The sequence below is a fragment of the Ornithodoros turicata genome, chromosome 7 (assembly GCF_037126465.1).
Source record: "Ornithodoros turicata isolate Travis chromosome 7, ASM3712646v1, whole genome shotgun sequence".
NCBI classification, from domain to species: Eukaryota; Metazoa; Arthropoda; class Arachnida; order Ixodida; family Argasidae; genus Ornithodoros; species Ornithodoros turicata.
In genome coordinates this window covers 23,471,996-23,496,932 of record NC_088207.1, presented here as the reverse complement: position 1 = coordinate 23,496,932, position 24,937 = coordinate 23,471,996, and the positions used below count along the sequence as shown (strand labels likewise).

The window sequence follows — 24,937 nt, the reverse complement described above, 5'->3', positions numbered from 1 at the left end:
GGTGGTGGGGGATGGTGAAAGGGCTTGCCGATGTCGGTCTCTGCAGAGGTGGGCAACATCACGACTGACGCCCTGGGGGAATGTGCGTCCTGTGCCGACTTCTAAGGGAACTGTGCTGACATATGTCTGAAAACGTCTGAGGAGAACCCAGGAAAAACCCCAGACAGCACAGCCGGCACTGGGATTCGAACCCGGGTACCTCCCACAGAACTTCACCACATAGCACTCTCCTAGCCAACCACCATACCGAATGATATGATTCTGTGCATGATTCGTTCAAAACTGAGGGAGGAGCCCATCTGGGACAAGCATAATGTCCCAGATAGGTGCCTCCTCCCAGTTTCAGACAGAGAATGATATCATTCGGAATGACGATTGGCTGGGAGCGTGCTATGTGGTGAAGTACTGTCTTAACAGTGATAGCCAACCATCATCTCGAATGACAACGTCCTCGACCACGATTTTTTGATGACGAGAGGCGGAGCCTATTATGTACCGCTACAAAATAGGCTCCGCCTCCAGTTTTCAAAAAATCAGGGACGAGAACGGTTTCGTTCGGGACGGTAGTTAGCAGCAGGTAGTCTGCTAGGCGGTGAAGTTCACTTTTAAGAGTGTTGAGCAGAATGTCAGGTGTGCCTCCGCGTTGTCGGCTGATTGGGTGCTACAATTCTTCAAATGACGTTACAATGGATATAGGTATCTGGATGGCGGTACGTCTACCCGCCATCATCTGCAAAACAGTGCGCTTTGGTATTAACGCTGCACATTTCATGAAGAAGTATTGAACAATCAATTGTAAATAGATCTACAAGGCGTAGAAGGTGCATTACACCTATTACACGCGTAACTAAATACCTGCAGATGAGAATTCGTAACTCTTTTACGCCCCTCATGCCTTAAAGCGCTTGCGACAGATCATCTAATTATCTCAAATAAACGTAAAGGACGGCTGTTTCCACCGATCTCGACCTGCATTGAAAGTTTCGCTGCGAAGAGCGCAATACAAGAGGAGAAAACGGGCACCCCGAATACCGAACACCGAAACTGATGCGGCCCTGACATCACAGGCTTCGCCCCCAGTGAGGCAGCGCGTGAGAAGTCATGTGCTTACGTCTGCCAACGGCAACTCTGAGGTCTCTGACGTCTGCGCTTTCTCGGGAGTGTGTTCGACGGCTTGTATCTCGCCAAGTACGACACGCGGAAAAATAATTCTTTTTCCTCAGTATTCTGGGGTGCAATATGCAATACGTCCATGATGTTGACGAGCACAACAATAAAATCCAATTCACTTTGCGGGCACATACAACAGTAATCATACCGAAACTACCGCTGTGTGTCGCTAAGAGCGCAGTTGTCCACCCCTCTGAGGTAGTGAACTGGCCTGATTTCGCCAGCTTCCGCTTGCCGCTATAGGGTGTCGTACCGAGGAGAAAATACACCGCTCGCGTGTTCCGTAAACTTTTGTCATGACCTGTACCAACTCGGTAGCTCCACCCACAGGAAACATTATGACTATCAGAGGATGCGGGTTCGAATCCAACTGATGGAGCTTTTTTCCAACTGCCATCATTCAAACCTAAGCCAGTTTATTTCTGCAAAAGATCGTCATTATCTTCAAAAAATGCCTAAAAAAATTATTTCTCAGCTACACCTGGAGGATTTGAACCCATGCCACGTACTACGGCCCGAACAAAATCACATCAAGCCCTCGGGAGTCGTCTGGCCTGCGCTCCTCTCGCTGATTGGCCGGTGTACGAACAACTTCTGAAGCTTTCGCTCTAGGAGTGATTCTCAGTAACTCGAGTTGGTGGAGTTTGTTGGTGTTGGCCGACTGTCACAATCACCAATATTACTCATAGTTGCCGTGTGTGAACGCAGCCTTAGAGTATAGCGCATGCTGTTATAATTGGTTGTTTGTCGCTGTTCCCGGTGAATGGAATACAACTTAACCTACGTACAATAAATATATAGATCAAAAATTAATGTGGCCTTCTGCATTATTGAAAACCGGTCTTGGGAACAAACAGCTGGTTACAGTAGATATTAATCAATTTAAACTCATGCAATCTCCATTTTCGTTCAGCAATCACTCTAGTGGATTTGGTCAGCTCGCATTATCTCTCCTTGTATCATTTGTATCGCCTGTAAACTTCGTGAGTTGTGTTATGGAGATCAGGGTATCGAGTTCCCTGGGTTCCCGCGTATGTGTCTAGGCGGGGGGAGTGTAGGTTGTGGTTTCCTGTTTGAGGAGATCAGGGGCAGGTCCAGTGTTTGAATAGCTGAAATGGCCGTGTGTTGTGTTGAATTTCTCACAATTGAATTGAATTTCGTTTTTTAGAGGGCGCTGTCCTACTAGCTCAGTGAAGCTTCGCGTTGCGCTGTCATGCTCAGCTTGACCTAGTAATGGGAGAAAAGCATGGAAGTGAATCGTCTCACACATCCCTGATCAATTATTTCCCTTGTAATGTCGTTGTACACTGAGTACATCCTTTACAGTGGGAGGAGGAACTGCAGGATGTGTCCTGGCCAACAAATTATCAGAAGATCCCAACATCACAGTACTCGTAATCGAAGCTGGAAAGGCTGAAGACGCCACAACAGAGATTCCCCTGTACACCTTTTTGCATTTCAATGAGCATTTCGACTGGAAGTACAGGACAGTGCCACAGAAAAAAAGCTGTCTTTCAATCGAAGGCAAGGTGAGTGCTGATCGTGTTCCGAATCCTGAATGCTTCAGAATGATTGTAGCTTTTACGGTACTGTGCCAAATAAACTGCGGGAAGCCTTGCCAAGGTATGGCTCCTGACGCATTGGCGAAAAAAATGGCATCATTTCGTCCGTTTCTTGTATTGCATTACCCAGAATAGCGTCTGCCCGTCAGCATTATCCGTGGAACTTCTTAATATTATTTCTATCCCGGTTATCTGGATCGTTAACAAATATGCGAAAGAGGAAATCCTTAGCCAAAAAAGCCAATAAGATAAAATCTGAGTGTGCCTTTCTGCTTCTCAGCTGCGAGCGATACATAGCAAGCCGTGAATGCGCCGAGCCCGAATATAGGCGCCGCCCTGGCGACAAGTGGCGAAAACTAGGTTTGGGGATCGGTGATATCTCTCGAGGCTGCGCTGTATGCTGCATTATGTTACAATGATTTCCATCATCATCTATTTATAGCAAGGAGACGTCGCATCATCGCCTGCGGCCGAATGTGGCACAAACTCCACTCTTCCTGTTTTAGACGAACCAATTGTCTTCCCCTCTGTACCCCACGTGTCACGTAGAATCGGTCGTGTAACACATCCTCCCTCGACTACCAGCGATACGCCGCTTCAGTCTCCGGCGGCGCCTCGCTCATCTGGGCTAACCAGAGCTTTCCCCCTCGGTACTACGAGGGTTCTTCAAGGCTGACCGATATTTTTGCTCGAGAAAGAAAAAAATCAATGCGTAAATGTAATTGAATAAACCTTTCGGAGCACGAAATGCAATCCTTCCCGGTCAGCGAGACCTGCAGAAGCGCCAGGTATCATGGCAGTGAGCAGTGCGTCTGTAACAGCGATGCACAATCAAAGTTCTTGTGCAGGAGAACGTCAAACCAGCTGAGGTTCGGCAAGGATTACAGGTACAGTATGGAGGACAAGCAGTGTCGAGGGGAAAAATGTACGAACCGTGCAGATAGTTTGGTGAAGGACAGGCTATGGCGACAAATGAACCGCATGGACACGTTGGTCCGACTGCAGTCACGGTAGTGAACATTGGAGGCTGCATCGCAGGCGTTGAGCAAGCCATCGTCAAAACACGCCGAGTGACAGCTCAGTCACATTGCAGCACAGCGTAATACTAGTGTCGGCAGTGTGGAGACGACGGTTCACGAGCAGTTACGGTTTCGCTGAGTCTGTGCAAGAAGGGATCCCCGTCATGTATTCACTTGTGACTAGAAGGGAGCGCACATGGGAGTGTCTGCACTGCTGCTGAATCAGTTTCAACCCAAAGAGGACGTGCTTTTGCAATTTATCATCGCATGTGATGGAACCTGGACGCATCGTTTTACCTCGAGACAAAAAGAAGCAGCATGAAATGCCGACACAAGGCTTCCCCACCGCCAAAAAAGAAAAAAAAAGCAAGATGCAGCCCTCTGCAGGGAAGTCCATGGGAACTGCGTTCTGAGACATGTGAGGCATCGTCCACATGGACTTCTTCGAGCAAGGAAGCACGAGTAATGCGCAGGACTACTTCAGGTTGATAAAGGGTGCAGTAGGAAACGCAATTCATAAGGAAAGGCATGGGATGTTGCATGGAATTGTCATGTTTCTTCGCGAGAATGAACGGCCTCACACTGCGAATTTGACGTTAGAAACCCTAGCCGAAATGCGCCAGGATGTCTTGTTCCATGACCCTTACAGACCAGATTTAGCTCCAAGCCATTACAGTTTGTTTTGGTACCTTAAAGAGAACCTTCGAGGAAAGACGCTTCACACAGATGAAGCCCTACAGAAAGATTTATCATGCCGTAGCTAAGACAGCAACCCACGTCTACGTACGACACAGGCATCAAAAGAGCTGCCACATCTATGGTAGTGGTGTCTAGATGAGCACCGAGAATACTTTGAAAAACTGACGTAATTGAGTGCTTCCCGAATTTTCAATTGTATTTAAAGAAATAGAAGTGCCGGTCTACCTTGAACGACGCTTGTACTTAGCCCTATATGTACTGAGCGCGGTGAGGCCACAACTGTGCTGCTATGGTTCCTCCGGGGCGCTCGAAACTCATGGGCATTTTCTGATGTCTCCCTGCAGTGCCTCGCTGGACAGCGACTAGTGCAGTAGTAGTCTTCGTACATTTTAGGGATAACAAGGTTGTTGCATGGGTCCACCTGTTCCTTCTGTTTCTTTCTTTTCTTTTTTTTTTTTTTTGCCATTAACCGGCTTATGCAGTTGCCGTACCCACTGTGCATGACAGCAGCATAACACATTTTCTATGGCAGAGAAGCAACCGACTTCTGTGCACATGAGCATTCTTACGACAAAAAGGTCATTTCAAAGAATATATTTCAGAAATCTCGCTGGACTAGTGGAAAAGCTCTGGGAGGATCTAGCGTTTTGAACTTCATGATAGTCATACGTGGTAATTCCATGGACTACGATCACTGGGAGGAGCTAGGGGCAACCGGATGGGCATTCAAGGACGTGTTGCCGTACTTCAAGGATGTGGAAAACTTCATGATTCCAGAATATGTCAACAACGGTAAGTGATGACCAATGCCATCGTCCCTCCTAACTGACTCGTTAGATAATTTCAAGTTATAGAAGACACAACAATATCAGTGCTGGTAAGAACAAGACAATAAGAGTCGTTCCAGGTGCGTTCAAAAACGATGCCATAGCCGCGGTAACGAGCTTTGGGTATTTTCCACGTGGTGAGGAACAGCAATAAAGTAGAACAGTTCAAAGCCGAGAAATAAGACTTGGGTGCAAAGCTTTCTCGGCTAGACCAGGTCAACTTATGCCATTTCGATGGGTCCGAGGTGGTCCGAGTTCAGAACTATTCTCTGGTCCGGTACAAGTTGGACACTTTGCCTCGCGGTAGGTTCCAGATCTAGCTGGCCTTTTTGGTATAATGGTGTTGAAGCCGTTGGTTACTTTAGAGTGAAAAAAATGTTAAAATGTAGAATATGGCGCTCATTGAAGAAGGCCAGCGTCTGTAGTCGTTGTAATTGGAAGATGAAAGAATTATAGCTCTAGAAAAACAAGTTTCAGAGTACTGCTAGCCTTTTCCCTTGCCGCCGCGGTGGTTATTGGCCGAATCCACCCACGTGACCATGATCCGCCATATCCCTTCCATTTATTTATTCATTTAGTTAGTTCTTGTACATGTAATGCTCCCATAGATCACTGTTGATTAAAATACTACACTCTGACGTCTGCGTTTTTAAATCAAATTATTGTATAACTGATATCATATTGTCCCTACCTAGGAGGTCCTATTTCGCTTTGAAATTGGCTATGCCCGTATATCTGTACGCACAGCAGTTTATGTACCGTATAGGCCACGTCATCCTGGCTTGTGGGCAATACCACCACGAGCGTGCACTAATGGAAGTCTCTATGCAACGCATTGACAAGCGGCCGTTCAACCTAGCGAAGATCCTCGGTCCGTGGTCGAACGCTGCCCACCAGACGCAGGGCCTTTGCCTTCTGGCGGAGTACTTGTGCTCCACCGGTCTGGCGACTGATCTTTAAAAGCCCCCCATCATCATCCCTTCATCCTCTCCCAACGCGACATAGGGCAGTCTACCGCCTCAGCTGCGGTGAATCGCCCACCCCATCACCATCCAATGTATGTGTGTGTGTGTGTGTGTGTGTGTACCGTCTAGGATAGTCTGCCACAGGTAATCTCACACGAGTTTACATAGAATTGCATTTGTCGCAGAGCGTCAACACAGCTGGCCCAATTGGCGTGGAAGCAAAAGCGCGGCGTTGCCTGGTTACGTGAGGCGAAGCCAAGTCAAGCCAAGCGGTTGGCGGTACTCCGAAACTTGTTTTTCTAGTCCTCTAGAAAGAATAGGTGTAAAGGAACGGAAAATGTTGTGGATATAGGGATCCCACGGGTAAAATAGTTAGTTGGTGTTCCCCGCAAGTTGAGCGACGCTCAGCTCCTCGACTTCTTCCGCGTCAGCGGCGCCAATGAGGTGAACAGAGAGGTAGCCTATTCCCCCGAGAGCGACAGCTCCGCCAACGTCATCGTTTAATCACGTGTTGTTCTGACTTTTCAGCCTGGCCGCCTTCGGATGGAATGACGAAGGCTGAGGCGGACTTGTTGTTTCGGGATGCGCCATCAGTATATGCTGCCGTAAACGTAGAAAACTTCTCGTCTACCAGAGCATGAAAATGGGCTCGGAGGACTTGAGGGGGGACCTGATCTCTTCTTTGCAGAAGGTTTGGGAGGCGTACAAAAGTGGGCGGTACTGGTAGAGACCAGGGGGCTTCCGGCGGTATAGTGTCCTTAGTTATGAAGCCAGTGAGAGTCTGGCGTGTCCTCTGCGCTACTCGATAGAAGTCGCTTCCAGGGCGGTATCGAATTTTCCTGAGGAGCGGGTGGCGGGGAATGTGAGCACGCAAACGAAGGTAGTGCCGAGCCGTTTCCCGTTCACGGAGAACTTCAATCGGGAGCTCACCAGCTTCAGCCAGTACTTGTCGTGTTTCAGCCATTCTTGGAACTCCGAGGCATCGACGAAGGCTTCGAGCAAACAGGGACCGAAGCGTATTTAATGAAGTTGTTGATATCCTGTGCAGAATGGGAAGGCTGTAAAGCACAGTTGCCCTCACCAATGCCGCGTGAACCGCGAGCAGGGAACGCTGATCACAGCCCCATCCTGGGCCAGAAAGATGTTGGATTGCGGGGAGCCATCGCTGCACTTTAGTTTCAAGGTGTTTAATGTGCCGAGCCCAGCGCAAGTCCGAGTCGATTACCACGCCAAGGAAGCGGTGAAAGCGTACTGGTTCTAGCTTCTTTAAACCAAGCCAAAGTGGGAAATTGGCCATAGCTTTACGCGTGAAAGGGAGCTCGACACACTTTTCGGGTGAAAGGTCCATCCCGAGGTGCGTCAGGTACGTATGGATATTGTTTAAAGCGAGCTGCAGTCGGCGCTGGAGAGCCGGGCGTGATTTTCCTACTGTCCAAAGGGCGACGTCATCTGCATACACGGAGCCTGGCCGCGTGCTTCCCTGGCCGCGTGCTCCCTGCTAAGCTGCGACCTGGCTTCACTTACTATCCTGTCTCGGTGCATGTCCCCCCCCACCCCCTGGTTGAATGCTTTAACTGCCAGAAATACGGTCATTATGCCAGGGAGTGCCGAGGCTCCCAGCGATGTAAAAGTGTGTTCATGCCCGCAAGGTTTAATGCAGTGGCTGGCCCGACGAGAGCCAAGGTGCACAACTGTGGTGGACAGCATACCGCCACCTACCGTGCTTGTAGAGCTGCCAAGGCCGCACTCAGTGCGCACCGACGACGTATCCTGAATATTAACTCGAGTCCACCAACCTTACCTTCACGGCGTCCTCCCCCTGGACAAGCCCACTTCCCGTGTCTCTCGGGTAGCACCGAGCAACCGACACACCGTCTTCAGAGCTTGTTTGCCTTTGCACCTGCTGTAAAAACTCTCCAGCCAGCGGGAAAACAGGCGCCTGAAGACAGTTCCCCACGATCATCTAAACCGTCCCAAGCACGACCGGAGAAAGAGGATCACACCTTTGGCGCAGTAATCGCTATGATGTTCACTGCCCTGCGCGCCGTTGTCCAACAAATCCCTGCTTCGGGTGATCTGTCGGCTGTTCAAGCTGTCCTAGCGCTTGAGCCTCTTCTGCGCCATTTTCCCTCTCCACCCGTGGATGGCTAATCGTCTGCCGCTTCCTCCAACAGCCCTTTATCGCCACACGACAATCTTTCAATGGAATACTGGAAGTCTCGAATCGAAGACGACTGTTTTTCGCGAATTCGTATGGCGACGCAAACTCCCTTGCTCTGAGTCTCTGAATGTGGCATCAGAGATGATTTTCGGCTCTCAAACTTCCTCCCCTTCCCTTCTGAACCTCGAGTACGAACAAGTCATATCACGCTTTTTGTCCGGCCTGATATTCCGGTAATCCGCCGGACGCAGTGTATTGGTGACGATTTAGACTGCCCCGTTCGTCTGGGCTCCCTTGATCTCACGGTTGTCTCCCTTTATTTGTTCCCTGGTGTTCTTTACGACATTGCTGAATTGGGTACGCTTATCGCGAGCAGCCCGTCGCCGCTTGTGCTTTGTGGTGATTACAACGCGCATAATGCCATTTGAGGTAGCACACGCACCGATACAAGAGGACAGCGCCTTGCGAACCTCTTCGGCGACAGGACTCTAACTATCTTATACGACGGTTTCCCTTACAGTTCCTCAAGCCACAAACCTCTCCTCATGTCTTCATGTTACCAGTGTGTCAACTCAGTGGCTTGTCTCTTCACATGGGGTGTAGACGCCGACACTCTTGGAAGCGATCATTTGTCGGTTGTAATCGGCATCCTACGATCACGTCAGCCTGCTACACCGCATACCATCAAGCGAACCAACTGGCAGCTTTATCAGACCACAATAGGCCATTTGCAAAAGTTCTAGGGAGCAGCGCGCATGCCGGGAGATGCTGTGCAAAACTACAGCGACGGTGCATACACAAGTACGACGACGACGACGATAGAAGACGATTGCAAATCCCTGTCGTTTTGCACAGCATTTCCCGGCACGCCCTGCCAGAGCGCGCGCTGCTCCCTGGAACTTTTTCAAATGGCCTATTGAGTCGGCTTCGTAAAACAATGCACTGAGAAACCAGCAGGGTTTTCGCCATACTGTGGCAGCTGCTGCATAGTCTGCTATTAGCTGCTTCCGTGTCCCGGTGTGATTCTCTGCAGTCGATGCTAAGTACGAGCAGCTTCGTGCTCTTCGGCGTCGCGCGGAACGCCGTGCCCAACGCACCGGTCAAGCTACTGACAGCGTCGAAGCACGGCGGGTTCAGAAAGCTATTGGGCGCCATCTGCGTCTTCTTGAGTGGGACCGTTACTGCAGGTTCGCGTCCTCTTTATACCATCGTACGCAACTCTTCCGGATATAGGGAGTACTCCGAGGCCTCCCTTTCCCTGTACCTTAGCGGAATCCGTTCCGGTCCCTGTATCACTAAGTCACAGTCTGAGCTATACAAATTGCACAAGATTTCTGGGCAAGACTTACCACCAACACCACCACTTCAGCAACGCCTGCAGTCCCAATCCACGCGAGGTCATCCCGTCCTGGACACGCCTTTTACGCTCCCTGAACTTGAAACCGCACTTGCAGCCGCTCCTCAGCACACCTCCTCCGGCGCAGATCAAGTTACTTAGGCCCTTTGGCACCTTCACCTGCCGGGTCGCTTGCACCTCCTGCGACTTGAGAGTTGGTGCACCTGACAAGTTCCTCAGGATTGGAAGTTGGCAATGGGGGTTCCTATCGTCAAACCGGGCCAATCACCGCATTGACCCTTTCTGTCCCACTGCCCTCACCAGCTGGAAGGCACATGAACGCGTGATTTTTACACGTCTAAGTTTGCTCATTGAGACTGCTGAGTATTTCCCGGAGGCGAGGGCGGGTCTCCGCCCGGACCGCTAAGCGCTGGACTGTGTCGTTACCCTAGTCAGTCAAGCACAACAAGCCAAAAACAGAGGGATTATTGACTGCCGCTGTGCTCCTCGATATGAAGAAAGCCCACGACAGCGTTTATCATGCTGCCATCATTGACACTCTTGCCGCAGCTCAAATGGGCGGCTGCCCCTGCGAGGGATACAAGACTTTTTGTCAGGCCGCTATCTCTTCGTGCGCACCGCTGATGGTGACACCACCAAGCACCACGTGACCCGTGGGGTCGCGCATGGCAGTGCTCTTAGCCCCCTCGTCTTTAATCTTATCATAGCCGCCCTTACCTTGTTGCTCCCTGCTCATACATCCATCACGATATACGCCGACGACATCTGTATCTGGACTTCTGCAACCCGCCGAGATACGATCTAGCGCCGACTGCAACGATCTCTGCATGTGATTACCACCTACCTCGCCTCCCGTGGCCTAACAATCTCCCCGGTGAAGACTATTGCAATGGCGTTCCCGCGCAAATGCTTCCGCAGGTATCCTCTCTGCCTTGACGGCTCCCCTTTGACTTTTGCTACGTTCTGCCGATACCTAGGTCTAATACTTGATCCCGACCTAACGTGGTCCCGCCATGTGAAGATGGTCGCTACAAAGGCGGCTGCGTCAGTTCACGTCCTCAGACGTATCGCTGGCCCGTCCTGGGTATCATCTTGCTCTGATCTTCATTGCGTCCTCCAGGCCGTCATGACACTGCTTTACAGCCTCCTCGTCTTGCATGCCCTCAGCCAAACACAGGAGCGCTAGCTGCTTAACATCCATGCCCAGCACGGGAGACGCCTGTTCCCCGTCTGCTGGATACTGATACCCTTCGAGTATATACTCACTATCTCACCCGTCACTATTACCTTCGCTATATTGACGACAACTGCCTTAACTCAGCTTTCGGCAAGGCCACCGCCCGCCCGAAGGATCATCTACCTTTCCCTTCAACTGCTCCCTCTTATACGTCAGCAATGTGGACCTTTGCACGTCCTGATCTCTGCTCCTCCATCCCCGGTCTTCAGCGCAAGCCCGACACTCCCGCACCTGCAGCCCATCCAACTCACTCTCGACTCCACGTATCAGGACGATGGCTATGTATACACGGACGGCTCAGTCACGGCGGATAGCTCGGGCGCTGCATTTTATGTCCCTGTTAGTGACTTTCAGGAGGCCTTTGCCCTCCCTTACCCAATGTCCTCTATTAAAGCAGAACTCCTCGGCATTCTGTTGACTCTACTGCATTTGCTTGGTTTAGCGGCTGCACAGTGGGTTTTTCTGACTGACGGCAAGGCTTCACTGGATCTTCTGCTCTCTTTTAGCCCCAGCACAATATGCACTCTCCACGCACTCATACTGCAAGCTCTCACACAACTCGAGGCTACTGGCCATTCTGTAACGCTTCAGTGGATCCCGGGAGACGTAGACTTTCGTGGCAACGCCCGCGCACACGGAATGGCAAGACACGCAACATCTACCAGAGATCTCCCTGCTACCTCTCTACCCCTAACGATTTCTGCCTGTTCCCCGTAGATTCGCCGGGGGCGCTGTGTCCGTACCCGACAGTTCAGAGAGGACTCTACCTCATATCATCATTTCGGACGGTCTCATTGACCCCTTGCAGGACTTGCCTGCCATTGCAATAGAACTGAAGAGTCACCCCTCCATCGTCTTCAAATGAATGTTGCACGCACACCCTCACACCTGTATAAAATGCGCAGGGCGAACTCCTTCAATCGCGCAACTTCTTGCGTGGAAGTCGACATCGAGCACTACCTATTATCCTAAAACCGGTACCTCTCACAAAGACTCATCTTTTAATGTCACTTGCGACAACTGTGATACCCTAACGTCTCTTTGGTCACCGTGCTCGGCCCGGTCCTGCACAACCAGGGGGCGGTTATGACTACCCTCTTGAGCTTTCTTCGTGCCACAAGCTTCTCGTCCAGCCTCTATAAGGCCCTTTTGTGTGTGTGTGTGTGTGTGTGTGTGTGTGTGTTTTCCATGCTTTCTTTTGTTTATTTCTTAAAGGAATAGCAAGTCGGCCTACTCCTGACAAACCTTTCTTCCCTTTCTTTTCTTTTTGTTTGAATAAATATGCCTCTCCCCCCCCCCCCCCCACGCAGGACGTGGTGGCCAGTGGGAGAGGGCATTTTGTATCATTTACATATTTAAATAAAGAAATCTAGGTAAGCAGCATAGCTGTCGTTTTTGCAATGTACGGCTAGGCAGACATGCTCTGGAACGTGTCATGCAACTACAAGGTGATTAATTGAGCCTTTCTATCTTTGAAAAATCCTGACACAAGCGAGTGCCAACAAATATCTACAGTTGAATTCCTCTATGCAAATGAGCCAAACACCAAGACAAAACAGCAAGCCCCAAGGAGGCCATCACCTTCACCGACGGAAGCGTATCTGGACCTGAAAGCGGTTCGTCTGGCCAATAGATCAGCACCTACTCATCTCCGTCGCTCCAAAGCACGTGGCGCACTGACATGGAACAAGCTCTGTGCTGCCTACACTCCCTGTCTCTCGGGTTCCGGTTTCGGCTCATTTCCATATCAAAATTCGGCGATAAATGTTTCAACGCACGTTCGTGTTTCAGGATATTTTTAGGGTGAATGGCTCTCAACGAGGATTGTCTCCCATTCTGCTATCTCGCTTTTGCTTAAAATCCCCTAATTAAATGGCTAATTAACGATTTTTAGGTAATTAGTAATCTTAGTTACATAATCTATTCGAGAGGATGTCCGCATGACCGTATAACTGAACTGCAGAAACGACATATGTGCTTTTTTTCTTATAAATAACCTGTGAATGACAAACAAAAAAAAGAGAACCGACTTTGTATGAATAAACTGATATTTTTTTGTTCCTTACATTACCTTAAAGAAAAGCCAGCAGAGCAAAAAAATAGATGCTGTTTTTGCGGTCGAGTTATATGGTCATGCGAACATGCGAACATTCTCTCCCAGAGAGTATGTAACTGTAACATGACTAATTACCTAAAAATCGTTAATTAACTATTTAATTAGGGGATTTTGATCGAAAGCGAGATTACAGAGTGGGAGACAATTCCCGTTGAAAGCCATTCCATGTTTAAGAAAACCTTAAGCGCATGTATGTTGCAATAATCGTCGCTGAATTTCGCTATGCAAATGAGCCGAAAGAAGAACTACGCCCTTTTGGAGCGCAGAAAGAGTGACGGGCAATCCACGTGAGAGGGCCACGTGCTTTGGAGTGATGGAGCTGATTGGTGTAGGAGCTAATCTGTTGGCCAGATAGACCGCTTTCCGAGCCAGATAACGCGGAGGCCGCGTCATTTCTGCGCTCGAAAAGTGCGTAGTTCTTGTTTCGGCTCATTTGCATAGCGAAATTCAGCGATGGATATTTCAACACACGTGTGCGTTTAAAAGTTTTTTTAAACGTGCGATGGCTTTCAACTAGGAATATCTCCCGTTTTGTTGTATCACTTTTGCGCGAGATTCCTTACTTAAAGAATTAACTGACGAATTTTATGTAATTAGTGATCTTGCAGTTACACACTTTCATCGAGCGAATGTTCGCCTGGCCATGTAACTCAACTTCAAAAGCGACATATATTTTGCTCTGCTAGTTTCACTGAAATTCGCTCACGAAAAAAAAAAAAGCGCTCTGTATGACGTTGAAATGTTCGAAGCGACTACAGAGAAAGATCCTTCTCACGTCGTGCTCGTCAGCACATTTCTTGTAACGCATAATAAATAAACGTGGTATTGTGTGATGTTATTCCTTTATTCCCTGGACACAGCAATATCACACATGACACTACCTGCACAGTGACCTCTGCAAAAGTGGTACAGAATGTGAGCCATAGTATACCGAGAGGCCAATTGTTCAGTGAGCTACTTGACCCATTTCGCTTCATTCGCACATCCCTCCTCTACCTCCCATGTAATGTGGCAGGGAACTCCACCCCAGACGTAGAATTTACACGCGAATAGCGTTTGATCCCTTTATCTTAGAGCCCTACGTTAATTATTCTCTTTCCTTTATTTCTGAGTATTTTCGGCAGTGTATAAATTTGTTATGGAAATAACATTTACTCTCCTCCACCCTAAAAAAAAAATATTCGACGTTATCGTTATTATGCACGTTCGTTGTCGATCTGTGAAGGCATCCTGGCTGATATAGTTACCAATAGCAATGAAAACCATTGCCGTCTTTATCAAAAGTGTGCATTTCTGACGATAATTTTCCGTGCTTTATATACAGGTTATCACGGCACAAAGGGGAACGTTCCTGTGACGCTGAATTCTTACCAGTCCTTACTAAGCGAAAAGTTCTTGGAAGCCTGCGCGCAAAAAGGATATAAACGGATTGACTATAACGGACCCACTCAAGAAGGTATCACAGCACATTTTACATCTCGCAGCATAGTCTGGAGTTCAGTATACATAAGAACAAAAGAAGAAAAGAAACGATTATATTGGGTCGTCAATCGGCTCTGGGCTTATTTGCCCATAACGATTATTGTCTCTCGTGACAGAATCGCCCTTCCGCACGCTCTCTTACGTTACAGCTGCGTATTTCCACGGTTCTGTGTGATTTGTCGTGAGAGCCGGCAGCGATGCCGCCCCCTCCGGAACGCAAGCATGAGAATCCCCTCACCTGCTTGCATCATTTTACGTGACGCCCTCGCCATTTTGGTCACGTGTCAACTTCCTGTCCCACACTGTCTGCTCCCAAGTACTCGACTGCGTGAAGTAAATAAGGAAACCGGAAGGGAACGCCCTCGTGCCGTCACGATATCGTCACAGTGACGCCGTAGATACGTCTGTGTGCGCGGGAACTTCAAACAGTGTGGATTCCATTCATTTATACTTGTGGTGAAAGGCCACAGTGTTGAAGTGAGCGAAAAGTGAAGGCGGAATTTGATATAAATAGTAAGTACTGACTACGACTATCCGGAAACGCTACAAGGCTTCTGGACACGTTTAATTAGCAATTAGAGCTAATTGGGACCCCCACATTAATCAGCATCATCCAATGAGTCATCACACTAATTGGGGAGCGTCTAACTAGTGTCCAGACCACCCTGTGCGTTTCCGGATAGACGTGGTCATAAAAAAGAAAAAAATAGATAGAGATAGAGTGGAGAGAAGGAGTTTACGGCCGCTGATCGTCGCTAGGCGACGGAGCACAGAAGCAGGTTGCAAAGCATCGCAGCTATGACCACCAGTACCGGACATCCTGTGACGTCAGCTGTGACATCATCATGGCATGTCTGGGCAAGTTAGGACAGCTCTGGACATGCAAGGAGAAAAACACTCGTAATACAGAGACTGGGAAAGCAAGAGTATGCAAACCATCAATAGCTAACAAGAAAATAGAATTAGTTACACAACAAATGATCCCACCACAACAGGAGCGCAGAACGATGCGACAGCCCTATCCGACAGCCAGGCAGAAAACTGACTCGTAATGGTTTTTTTTCTCCTGTATAAAGCCCCGCAGCTGCAGCCCCTAGCGGTTACTTTCTCAACTAATCTCACAACAAAATTATTAAGAATCACGCCAGCGCTACTCCCGTTCCCAAGGCAGAAGAAGATAGAAAATGGCGGGGATGCCCAGACGACAGCAACCAGCACCCGACGTGCACTGGCACGAAAATCGCAAACAAAGCGGGAAGAAAGTTGGCAAAAGCATTAGTTACATAACAAATCAGCTCACCACAGCAGGAGCGCAGACCGATGCGACTGCTCTCCGCGACAGACAGCGAGAAACTGACTGGGACGCTGCTCCGCGGCCGCTACACATGCGCGCTCCTAGCGCCCTCTGGGGCGACCACCTCCGAGAGGCTAAGAGAGAAGAGCATTCCTGCGCCCCCTGCTGGCCGTTCTCATTGGTCGTGACGTCATCCTATTGTCTTAGGGCTACCCTGTTTTTTTCCACTAATGCTCCTCTATAGACAAGATCAATCTGCAATGAAGCCACGGTATGACGTCATCATGCACCTACGTGGCTCAAGGACGCGTGTGCTCTAGACAGGGGACCTATTATTTATTGAATCACTATCCCAAGATTATTTCCTTTATTCTTCTACAACGATTGAATAGGAAACTATTGCAGAAGAGCACCATGCATCAAAGCTGATCGTAGGAATTCCAAAGTCTTACTAAATGAGGCTTTCAAAAGAACAAAATGTCCTAACACGTAACTCCATCAACGACAAATAAGAGGACTAGGCACTCAACAAATCAACACAGAGTACGGGTAACCAGGAGCGCAGAACTCGGGGCAGCACTATCGTCAAGACAATAATGTTCCTTGTCAAAAAAGAAAAAATACAAAGCGTCAACAAAGGAAAGCATGCATATCGGGGCATGTCAGAACACGTCAGGACAAATTGCACGACTGCTGGGCAACAGAGGAAAACAAACGCTTGAACAGAGTGAAAAGACACTCACCATCATTTTTCACGTTCACAGCATTCCCCTATTGGAAATCCGCTCGTCACAAAATCGACCTGCATCGTCGAACACCATTCACCAGTCTAGTGTCATCTACTTGTCTATTTAATGGCTTTTTTCCTGCAGTATAATTCACTGGCTTGCACTGTGGCATTGAGGATTGCTCAGTCACCCTCCCAGGTGTAGATCGCTCGCTGAGTGACCCCTGGTTTGCCAATTCCGAACGATGCGCAGCTACCCAGAGCTGACGAGCCGCAAACACGGCGAAACACGTGTCCTCTGGTGCTGTCGCATCGTTCCATGAGTATCTGTTTCACTGCGTGCAGCCATAGAAGCCATCTTAATATGTAATTTTGAATAACAAACACGTCTAGTGTCATCTACTTGTTTATTTAATGGCTTTTTTCCTGCATTATATATATATAAATAGCCGATGCTCTGCGGCTGCACGTTGAGTATATGTTTACAATTTTATCGCGCACTCCCAGCCGAGGACAACTCTTTCGCTCTACTTGGATTTGGTTCAGCTGGCGTAGGATAGTGACACGATCTTGGGTCGGCGCTAACAGTGCGTGTCAGCGAGACGTCCACGGTGACGGCGCCACCTGTGGAGGCCGTGGTGCAAGCCAGCAAGTACATATACAAAAAAAAAAACAGCCGAATCTCTGCGGCTGCACGTTGAGCACATGGTTACAATTTGATCATGCACTCCCAGCCGAGGACAGCTGTTTCGCTCTACTTGGGGCTCGTGAGCCCGGCGTAGGGTAGTGACACGATCTTGGACACGATCTTGGGCACGTGTATAGGGACTGCGTCATGTAGGGAACTGCCATTTAGGAAATAGATTGTCACATTTCGAGTGTTCCATTGCGTCTTCTGCTGCATATGTGAAATACAGCTCTATATAGAGAGAGTTTGGTCATTCTCTGATGTTTTGCGACATCCTGGGTGGAGCCTGTGTTGACGTCAGAGTCGTCGTTGCGCCGCCTGAAATGCCTGAATCCAAGCAGAATCCGTTCGGGATCTGCTTATCAGCCACCGTGTGGGCGCCATTTTGATGCTGTCCACCAGCTGGCCGACTGCTTTGTCGCGGAAAATGTAACCTACCGGAGTCGCCGGCTTATGACCCACAGCCATGTGGGATACGGGGGAATTTGTTACCAAACTGGAATCATTCAAGCACTTCGAAGGAAGACGTACGCTCATTGCATCTTAAACAACGCCCTGCATTTAAGTGGCGTCAGCTGCCGGCTGACGACGAGGCAACAATAGAGCACAGCGAGGGTGGTCGTTCAGCCGTAACGTCGCATGCGCGCTTCAAGTTAGGGCCGTACCAATGGCCAAACTCTCTCTATAAACGGCACTGATGCGGACGTCACGCACCTACGTTGAAACCTGGTGGGGCGCGTCCATATGCTCGAGTTATAGGTATGCACTGTCTTGCAATGTAACGCTTTGTTGCTCCTTCAGGCTATTCCCATGCCCAAAACAACATTTTGAAAGGACGACGTGTGAGTGCAAGTACACAGTAAACTTTTTTACGCCCCTTTAAGTGTAAGATGGGTGTATGATAACTTACTCCCTTTTTAGTGTAAGCAGTTACACCCTTATAAAGGGCGCAATAAGGGTGTTCTCATTTACACCCAAAACAAGGGTGTAATAAGGGTGTTTTCTAGTATAGGAAATTAAGGGTGTAATAGAGGTGTTCCCAGGTACACCCAAAATAAGGGCGTAGCAGAAGTGTAATAGGTGTTGACTCCCTCCCGTGCCATGGAGCAGTGAGTTTGAAAGCTGCCCCTGAAAGTAACAACTGGGAGAAATGAACAAAGGGTTTATTAGTCATTTCTACAGTGCCACATTCTCTACAGAGTTTGGTTCCATATATTGAAAAATTTAACAGCCACAGGGCGGAGACGGGAGACTGGAGCTGAAAGACAAAGCCTTTCTAATATACAGGCTGTGTTATACGCTGCCTTCGGATAAATTATGTGCGAAATAGCGAAATACTCGCAGTGAAGCACTGAATAATGGAAGACAAAAAAGACAGGGCATCGTGGTCTGAGATAGAAACCTATGCTATCAGAACATGGGAGGACCAAGCGAAACGCGAAAGTGTCAGGGCCAGTTGCACACGCAAGACATAGTAAACACCACCAAAGAGGTGAAGAAGAAGATTGAAAATTTGTCAAATAAATATACTTGTGTTGGTTCGCAACAATTATATTTATGACGTTCAATCGACTTCAACTGCGAAGAAAATCTTTATGAAATGTTTCTGGACGTAAGAAAAATGATTTTACCAAGAAAGCATGGCGCACTCCCCGATGTTAGGTGGGAGTTCAAGCTCGCCCATCGTCATCACCATGACTGCTTAGTGACACTTACTTATGCCGTGTAGCAGGAGCCTAGTGAAAGTGACATTACGGGACGGAGAGCACTTCAAATAAGTGACACTAAATTAGTACGTCTGACAGGGGTATCAGCGGGCTTTGTGATGCACTGTACATAGTGATTTAACTGTGTGTCACTTCATACTGTTCTTTGAAACTTTGTACTTTATTTCTTCTTTCCTATATAACTGATGAATATTCTTTATACCACTTTTATTATCATTCTTGACAATATGCATGTGATATAAAGACTTGCACTCTTACATTCTTGATTGTTAGTCACATTTTTCTTTCACGGCACCACCACATGCAGCTTTTACATGAAACAGCATTTTTGAACTGTACATATTTGAAGTAAACAGAAGTTACTTAACCTCATCTAGAATTTTGTGTCATACAAGAATGATAAAATATCTGGTGTACTCCTAAACCGCATATGGAATGGTGGCAGTACTACAAGGAAGAGGCAGAAATAGTAATAAATGAGGGCTCCTTATTTGGGACAGGGGCCGCTGAGATCTCTTCATCTTCGCATGCCAAATAGTTTCTTTTTTTTTTTTCACAGATTTTAAAAAATTATTCTGTTTTTTTTTTCTAGTTGCATACAGCACACATACATGAATATGGTCATCCTATTTCATGATGTAACTTTCCTCACGAATCCCTGCACATCAGATCAGTTAGAGGGACCGCCATATCAACACATTTCCTGTCCCATATAAGGCAACAAGGATATTCAAATATACGTTTTATAAATGTTTGGCTTCATTATTTGTTTTAGTATACTGCTCAATCGGTGATAATTTCTATATGAAATGTTAATCAACAATGTACAACTAACCTGCATATCGTTTGAGGTTAAAAGCACAATTTATGTACCCAGTTCATAGGAATGAGTATACCTGGGTGTACTGGCAGTGTCAAGTGAGAGTATTTGCATTATACACCCCCCTTACACCGATACGGGAGCTCAAGTGCTTGACATAGGGTGTAATGTGAGTGTGACCTGGGTGTGAACGTTTATTACACCCATTCTACACTGATAGTGTTTCGTTCTTTAGCATAGGGTGTAATACAAGTGTGAACTGGGTGTAGTTTTGCAACACACCCTATTTACACCCCTACGGGTGTAAAAAAATTTAGTGTGTAAGGCGTGGGTTTTGCCTATCGTTGACGACAGACCAAACCTTCATATCACACTGCACAGCTTCGCAACAAAAGTAAGCGTTTCCAATGACGTCTCACAAAGTGCAATAGAGAATATGGCATGTGTGCGCTGTCTCCTCCGTCTCGTGGTGAAGATGATGACGACAGTGATGACGTAGGAAGCGGCGAGTATATACTGGGCATTGAGTGCCTGCTTGCCTTGTACAAGGATTGGCTTTTTTCTGTTGGTCTTTCTAGATCTGCCTCGTTGTAAATGTCTACTGTCTTCCAATAAGTGGATGATGCGTCTGTGCTGTGCGTTGTGTCGTCTTTTTGTTTGTTTCTCGGCATGGGGTTTTTTATCGCTTTTAAAGTACGAACTACCGAACAGCCCATTTTTTTACAATTTTCGAAGTGGATGGAGTAGCCAATGTTGTGGTCAGTGACGTACTCGTGTAACTCGATCTTGTAGATTATCCTCAACGGAAGGGTTGCCACTGGTGTGATGTTTGAGAAGGAAGGACGAAGTTACACCGTGAATGCTGACCAAGAGGTCATCCTGTCTGCTGGTGCAGTGAGGTCGCCACAGTTACTCATGGTGTCCGGTATCGGCCCAAGAAAACACCTGGAAAGCTTAAAGGTAAGTTGTAGTTGGGAAAAGGTTCATTGCAAAATAGCAAGGCAAGCTTCGCAAGCAGCACACAATATTGCGCCCATATTGGCGATACAGGTCCAATATGGGGCACGTTTCGCCAAGATTTCCTCCATATTGGCTGAAACAGGGATTTCTCTTCTGTAAAGTTAGTGCTTTGAAGTTGTTGCAAGCAGTGTGAGTTGCTGTAGCGTTTGTCCGTCACCGTCACGAAAGTGCTTCGCTCCTTTGTTCTGTCGGAGTGGATTAGAAATTTTGGGTTCATTGAATATTGCGATCCCAATGAAGGATTATTGAGGGATCTTTGGCTCTCCGGGAAGATCTATTCATTGATCTGTGGCATTGATAGTTCCGTGGGACTGCTCGTGTCTATCAGCAAGACAGGTGTAGCACCCATTCTTCGTTTTTGGGGCGATGCAGTTTTTTTTGTAATTGTATGCAACGTGGATCAATGAGGTCTTCAGAAGTGAAAAACAAAAAGAGACAAGTAATATCAGTGATGAATATTAAACCGGATAATGCTTCATTGTTACACGGGCCCCCGTTGGCGTTGTCACAGAAATATATGCAATATTGGTGCGAAATGGGCTTGCCAATATGGGCACCCCATATTGGTCCAATATGGAGCGTTGCTGCACTCCCCATATTGGTCCAATATTGGCAGCCCATATGGGTCGAATATTGGACCAATATTGACGTTGTGTTTGGGTTGGTTCACGTGCGAGCTGTAATCGCGGAGTAGCGCAGAACAATGCTATTTTGTACATACGAAGCAGACGACGGTAACATTTTCTAGGAGTCAAAGTTCTATGATCAGCTACAAGGTTTCATTTCAAACGTGAAACATTCCATCTGCGAACTGGTGTTCGTCTTGTCGGACACTTAAAAGTTACTTTATGTCATGTATCGCTTCCCTGCAACGCTGCAGACAGCTCCCCAGTGTTGTTGCGGTGTCGTACAAAAGAATATTGCGTTACTTTTGCCATGAAGTGCAAGCTCCGTATGTCTAGGATGCACAAGAGATTCTTGCTCTTGGTTCAATGCTAAGCGCATGAGGTTTTGTTTGTTCGGCAGCAGCTAAGATGTGGTCTGGAACCGCTGATATTATTGATGACAGAAGTTGTATTTTCACGAAAAAATGATCGCGAAAACTGAAGAACGACGTGGAACTAGTTCCCCTGGACTGACGTGAAATCAAGGTCCTCGCACTCTTTGAATTGTTATGTGGATGTAAAAATTATATTTATTGCAGAAGTGTTATAAGTAAGGTCTGGGACTTTATGCCAAACAATGTTCCAAAATGTGTATGGAAATGTGGGAAAAAAACGTCAAATATGCTTAAAATGTGATACCAGCAAGCTCTAAACATTGACAGACGTTTTCTCGTTCGTGAGCACTTGAAGACAGCGCGGCATCAAGCAGACAGTCAACGAAAGTCACTTTGCATGCAGCAACATATGGACCAGAGTGCACCTTCTACGTCCAAGTGTTCTGATTTTACGATGGACCTTTTGTATAGGGCCTTCTGTGAAGCAAGTATTCCTATTTGGGAGCTGCAAAACCCTGAGCTACGAGCTACCGTTTGTAAACAGTGGAAGCGTTTAACTGAGTTGAGTGACATGGCGTAGCGCCACATGTAGCCGCGTTGACACTGGAAACCCAAGACAACTTCCGGTTGTGACTCCTGTTAGTAAACAGAGAAAGACTGAATATCTTGAAACTCTTTGTGCTGCGAAATAATGAACAGAAACGAATCATAGAGTATCAAACACACATTTGTTTTATTGAAGGCAAATCGGTACTATACGACATCACAGCATGTAACCAAAGCCACTTTTAAGTTTATAAATTTGAAAGACATCCTGTCGTCGTACAATACAGTCTTGTATAGAAAAAAACGTGAGTTCTACATCGCAAAGCGTTGCAAACTTGAAATGAGCTAGTTCATCAGCGATGTATGCAGACAGAGCTTCGGAGTCTTGTTCTTTGCCTTCAAGAATGGGCCCATGGACTGCACCAGGTCTTTGTTTTTTGTCAAGCACGGCTTCATGCTTTGGTTTAACATCAGGTGCACATAAACCTCGAGCCCTTTGTAAGGAACCCTGCACGTCGCAAACGATGTCCGAAGCCTCGACGAGAGTCAAGTTTTGTAGACTCCAACGTTGTGATACAGGCGGGAAGGAATGAGAAATTAGCTTCAACAGCTGCTTAGTCAATTTTCACGCTAACATCTTAAAAGAGCGGGTTGTAGCGGGGTAGTTGGTTGTAGAACATGTTTGATTACAAATGCAGCAAGAGACACGGACAGGTAGGTTAAACAATGACGACAGAAGACCTGCAGTAATGGAAGTAGAACATTATATACAGAAAAAAAAATCTTAAAAGAGCCACTGCGCTGAACGAATGCTTGCGGCGTCTTCTTTTTTGAGCTTGCAGACCACTTGAAGCGCTATTTCGAAATTTACGACATAATAGCTTCAACTTTGATCCACGTGCCCTATCTGGTCAGCACAGGCTGAGGAGGCAAAACCACACCTGGCACCAAATCCTCAAAGAGCTGCACGCCTACATGGGTCTCTCTGCAAACACTTTCTCCATGTTCGATATGAAGTCATCAACATTTTAGAAACAGCCATGAACATCCTTTGCAACTCTGCTGGTGAGATGCACATGTGAAGTGAAATTTTTTTGAGTATACGGCAAGAGAGGCACCAGCCTTCACCATGTAAGGAGCTGCGTCCAGCACGTCATTTGCATCCACACACCTGTTGACACTGTCTACGAAGAGCAGTGCCACTGTCGAATGATTAACATGCGTTTGTCACGTGTGCAGTCCAAGTGGTCCGACAATAACAGAGGCTATGCAGCATCCTGAAGTGCCTGTTGTTTCGTCTATGGATATCCACACTTTCAATTACTTCAGGTTCTCAAGGATGTTTTGTAGGATAGCCTGATAGCAACGATGCAAGTAGCCTTTTCGTATTGTCGTGTCGTGAGGGATTTGCTGTCCTGAACTTCTCAAGAAATACACGTAGCTCAGAGTTTTCCAAAGTTTTCTCTACACAAAATGTTCATCGTAAAGCCAGAACATTTGGATGTAGAATGTGCACTCTGGTTCATAAGTTGCTGCATGCAACCTGACTCGTTGACTGGCCATTTGGTGCTGCGTTGTCTTCAAGTGTTGATGAACGAGAAAACGTCTGTCAACGTTTAGAGCCTTCTCACATGCCAGGCAAAACAAGACGGTTTCGACCGTCTTCAATGTGCCTTTGAACCCAGTTGCCAACTGCCTCCGACGTGAAGTGGAGCCGTTGTCTTCGGCATTCCCGCACCTTACACAGGTGGCAAAAATCAAGAGAAGAGAACTCTTCCATACCTTACGTGTGTGCAATCAACCAACATCTGTGGAATGAACCAGAAAGTGTGGATGGCAAAAGGACACTTGCTGCAGCGTCCAACTGCCGGAGTACTGTCCTAATGTCGCCTGCCATTGCGCAATTCAGCGTAGCAGCACAGAAGCAAGCTGCGAGATGCAGTTAAAGAAAGCGTAAGTAGTAAGCGTTGACCACAGGCTGCCCATAACGCCCCCAGGGGGTCTGGACACCATTAATTTAGCAATTAGAGCTAATTACCCTCCACAGTAATTGGGACCATCCACGGAGTTACCACACTAATTCGGGAGCATCTAACTCAAGTCCACACCACCCTCTGTGTTGCCGATAACCAGTGGTCATAAAAAAAGAAAAAAGAGAAATAGACTGGAGAGAAACAATTTATTCAAAAATCAACAATGCCATGTGAAAGAGAGTGAAAGAACGTGAAAGAAATTGCTCCAGAGTGCGCGATGTTGCTTGTTGATGGCCGGTAGTTGCACAGATCGACGACATGGGGCCACCTTAGAGCACTGCACGGGCCCAGGCTTATCGGAAAGCCCGATCCCGGCTCGGCCGTGCCATGCCGGGCTTTGTGTCTTTTATGCGGGCCGGGCTCGGGTTTCAGCCGCCGGGCCAGGGCTGGGTAAGGCTTGACAACGCCGACCATTGTCGGGCATCTGCACGAAGATATTTGGCGAGACTGGACAGCTGAGTTTAAATATCACTTTTTTTTTATTGGG

The 24,937-nt window shown here is 47.6% G+C and overlaps 1 protein-coding gene across 1 annotated transcript in view; it reads left to right on the top strand.

The window, feature by feature from the left end:
• LOC135400531 (uncharacterized GMC-type oxidoreductase Mb1310-like) overlaps positions 1–24,937 on the top strand; it is a gene marked incomplete at its 3' end in the record, with an annotated part of 45,761 nt that overhangs the window by 6,797 nt on the left and 14,027 nt on the right. Inside the window, exons 4-7 of the mRNA XM_064632362.1 lie at positions 2,497–2,699; positions 5,053–5,242; positions 7,903–8,255; positions 20,644–20,811. Of these exons, the coding sequence (XP_064488432.1) occupies positions 2,497–2,699; positions 5,053–5,242; positions 7,903–8,255; positions 20,644–20,811 (914 nt within the window). The remainder of the gene's footprint in view (positions 1–2,496; positions 2,700–5,052; positions 5,243–7,902; positions 8,256–20,643; positions 20,812–24,937) is intronic.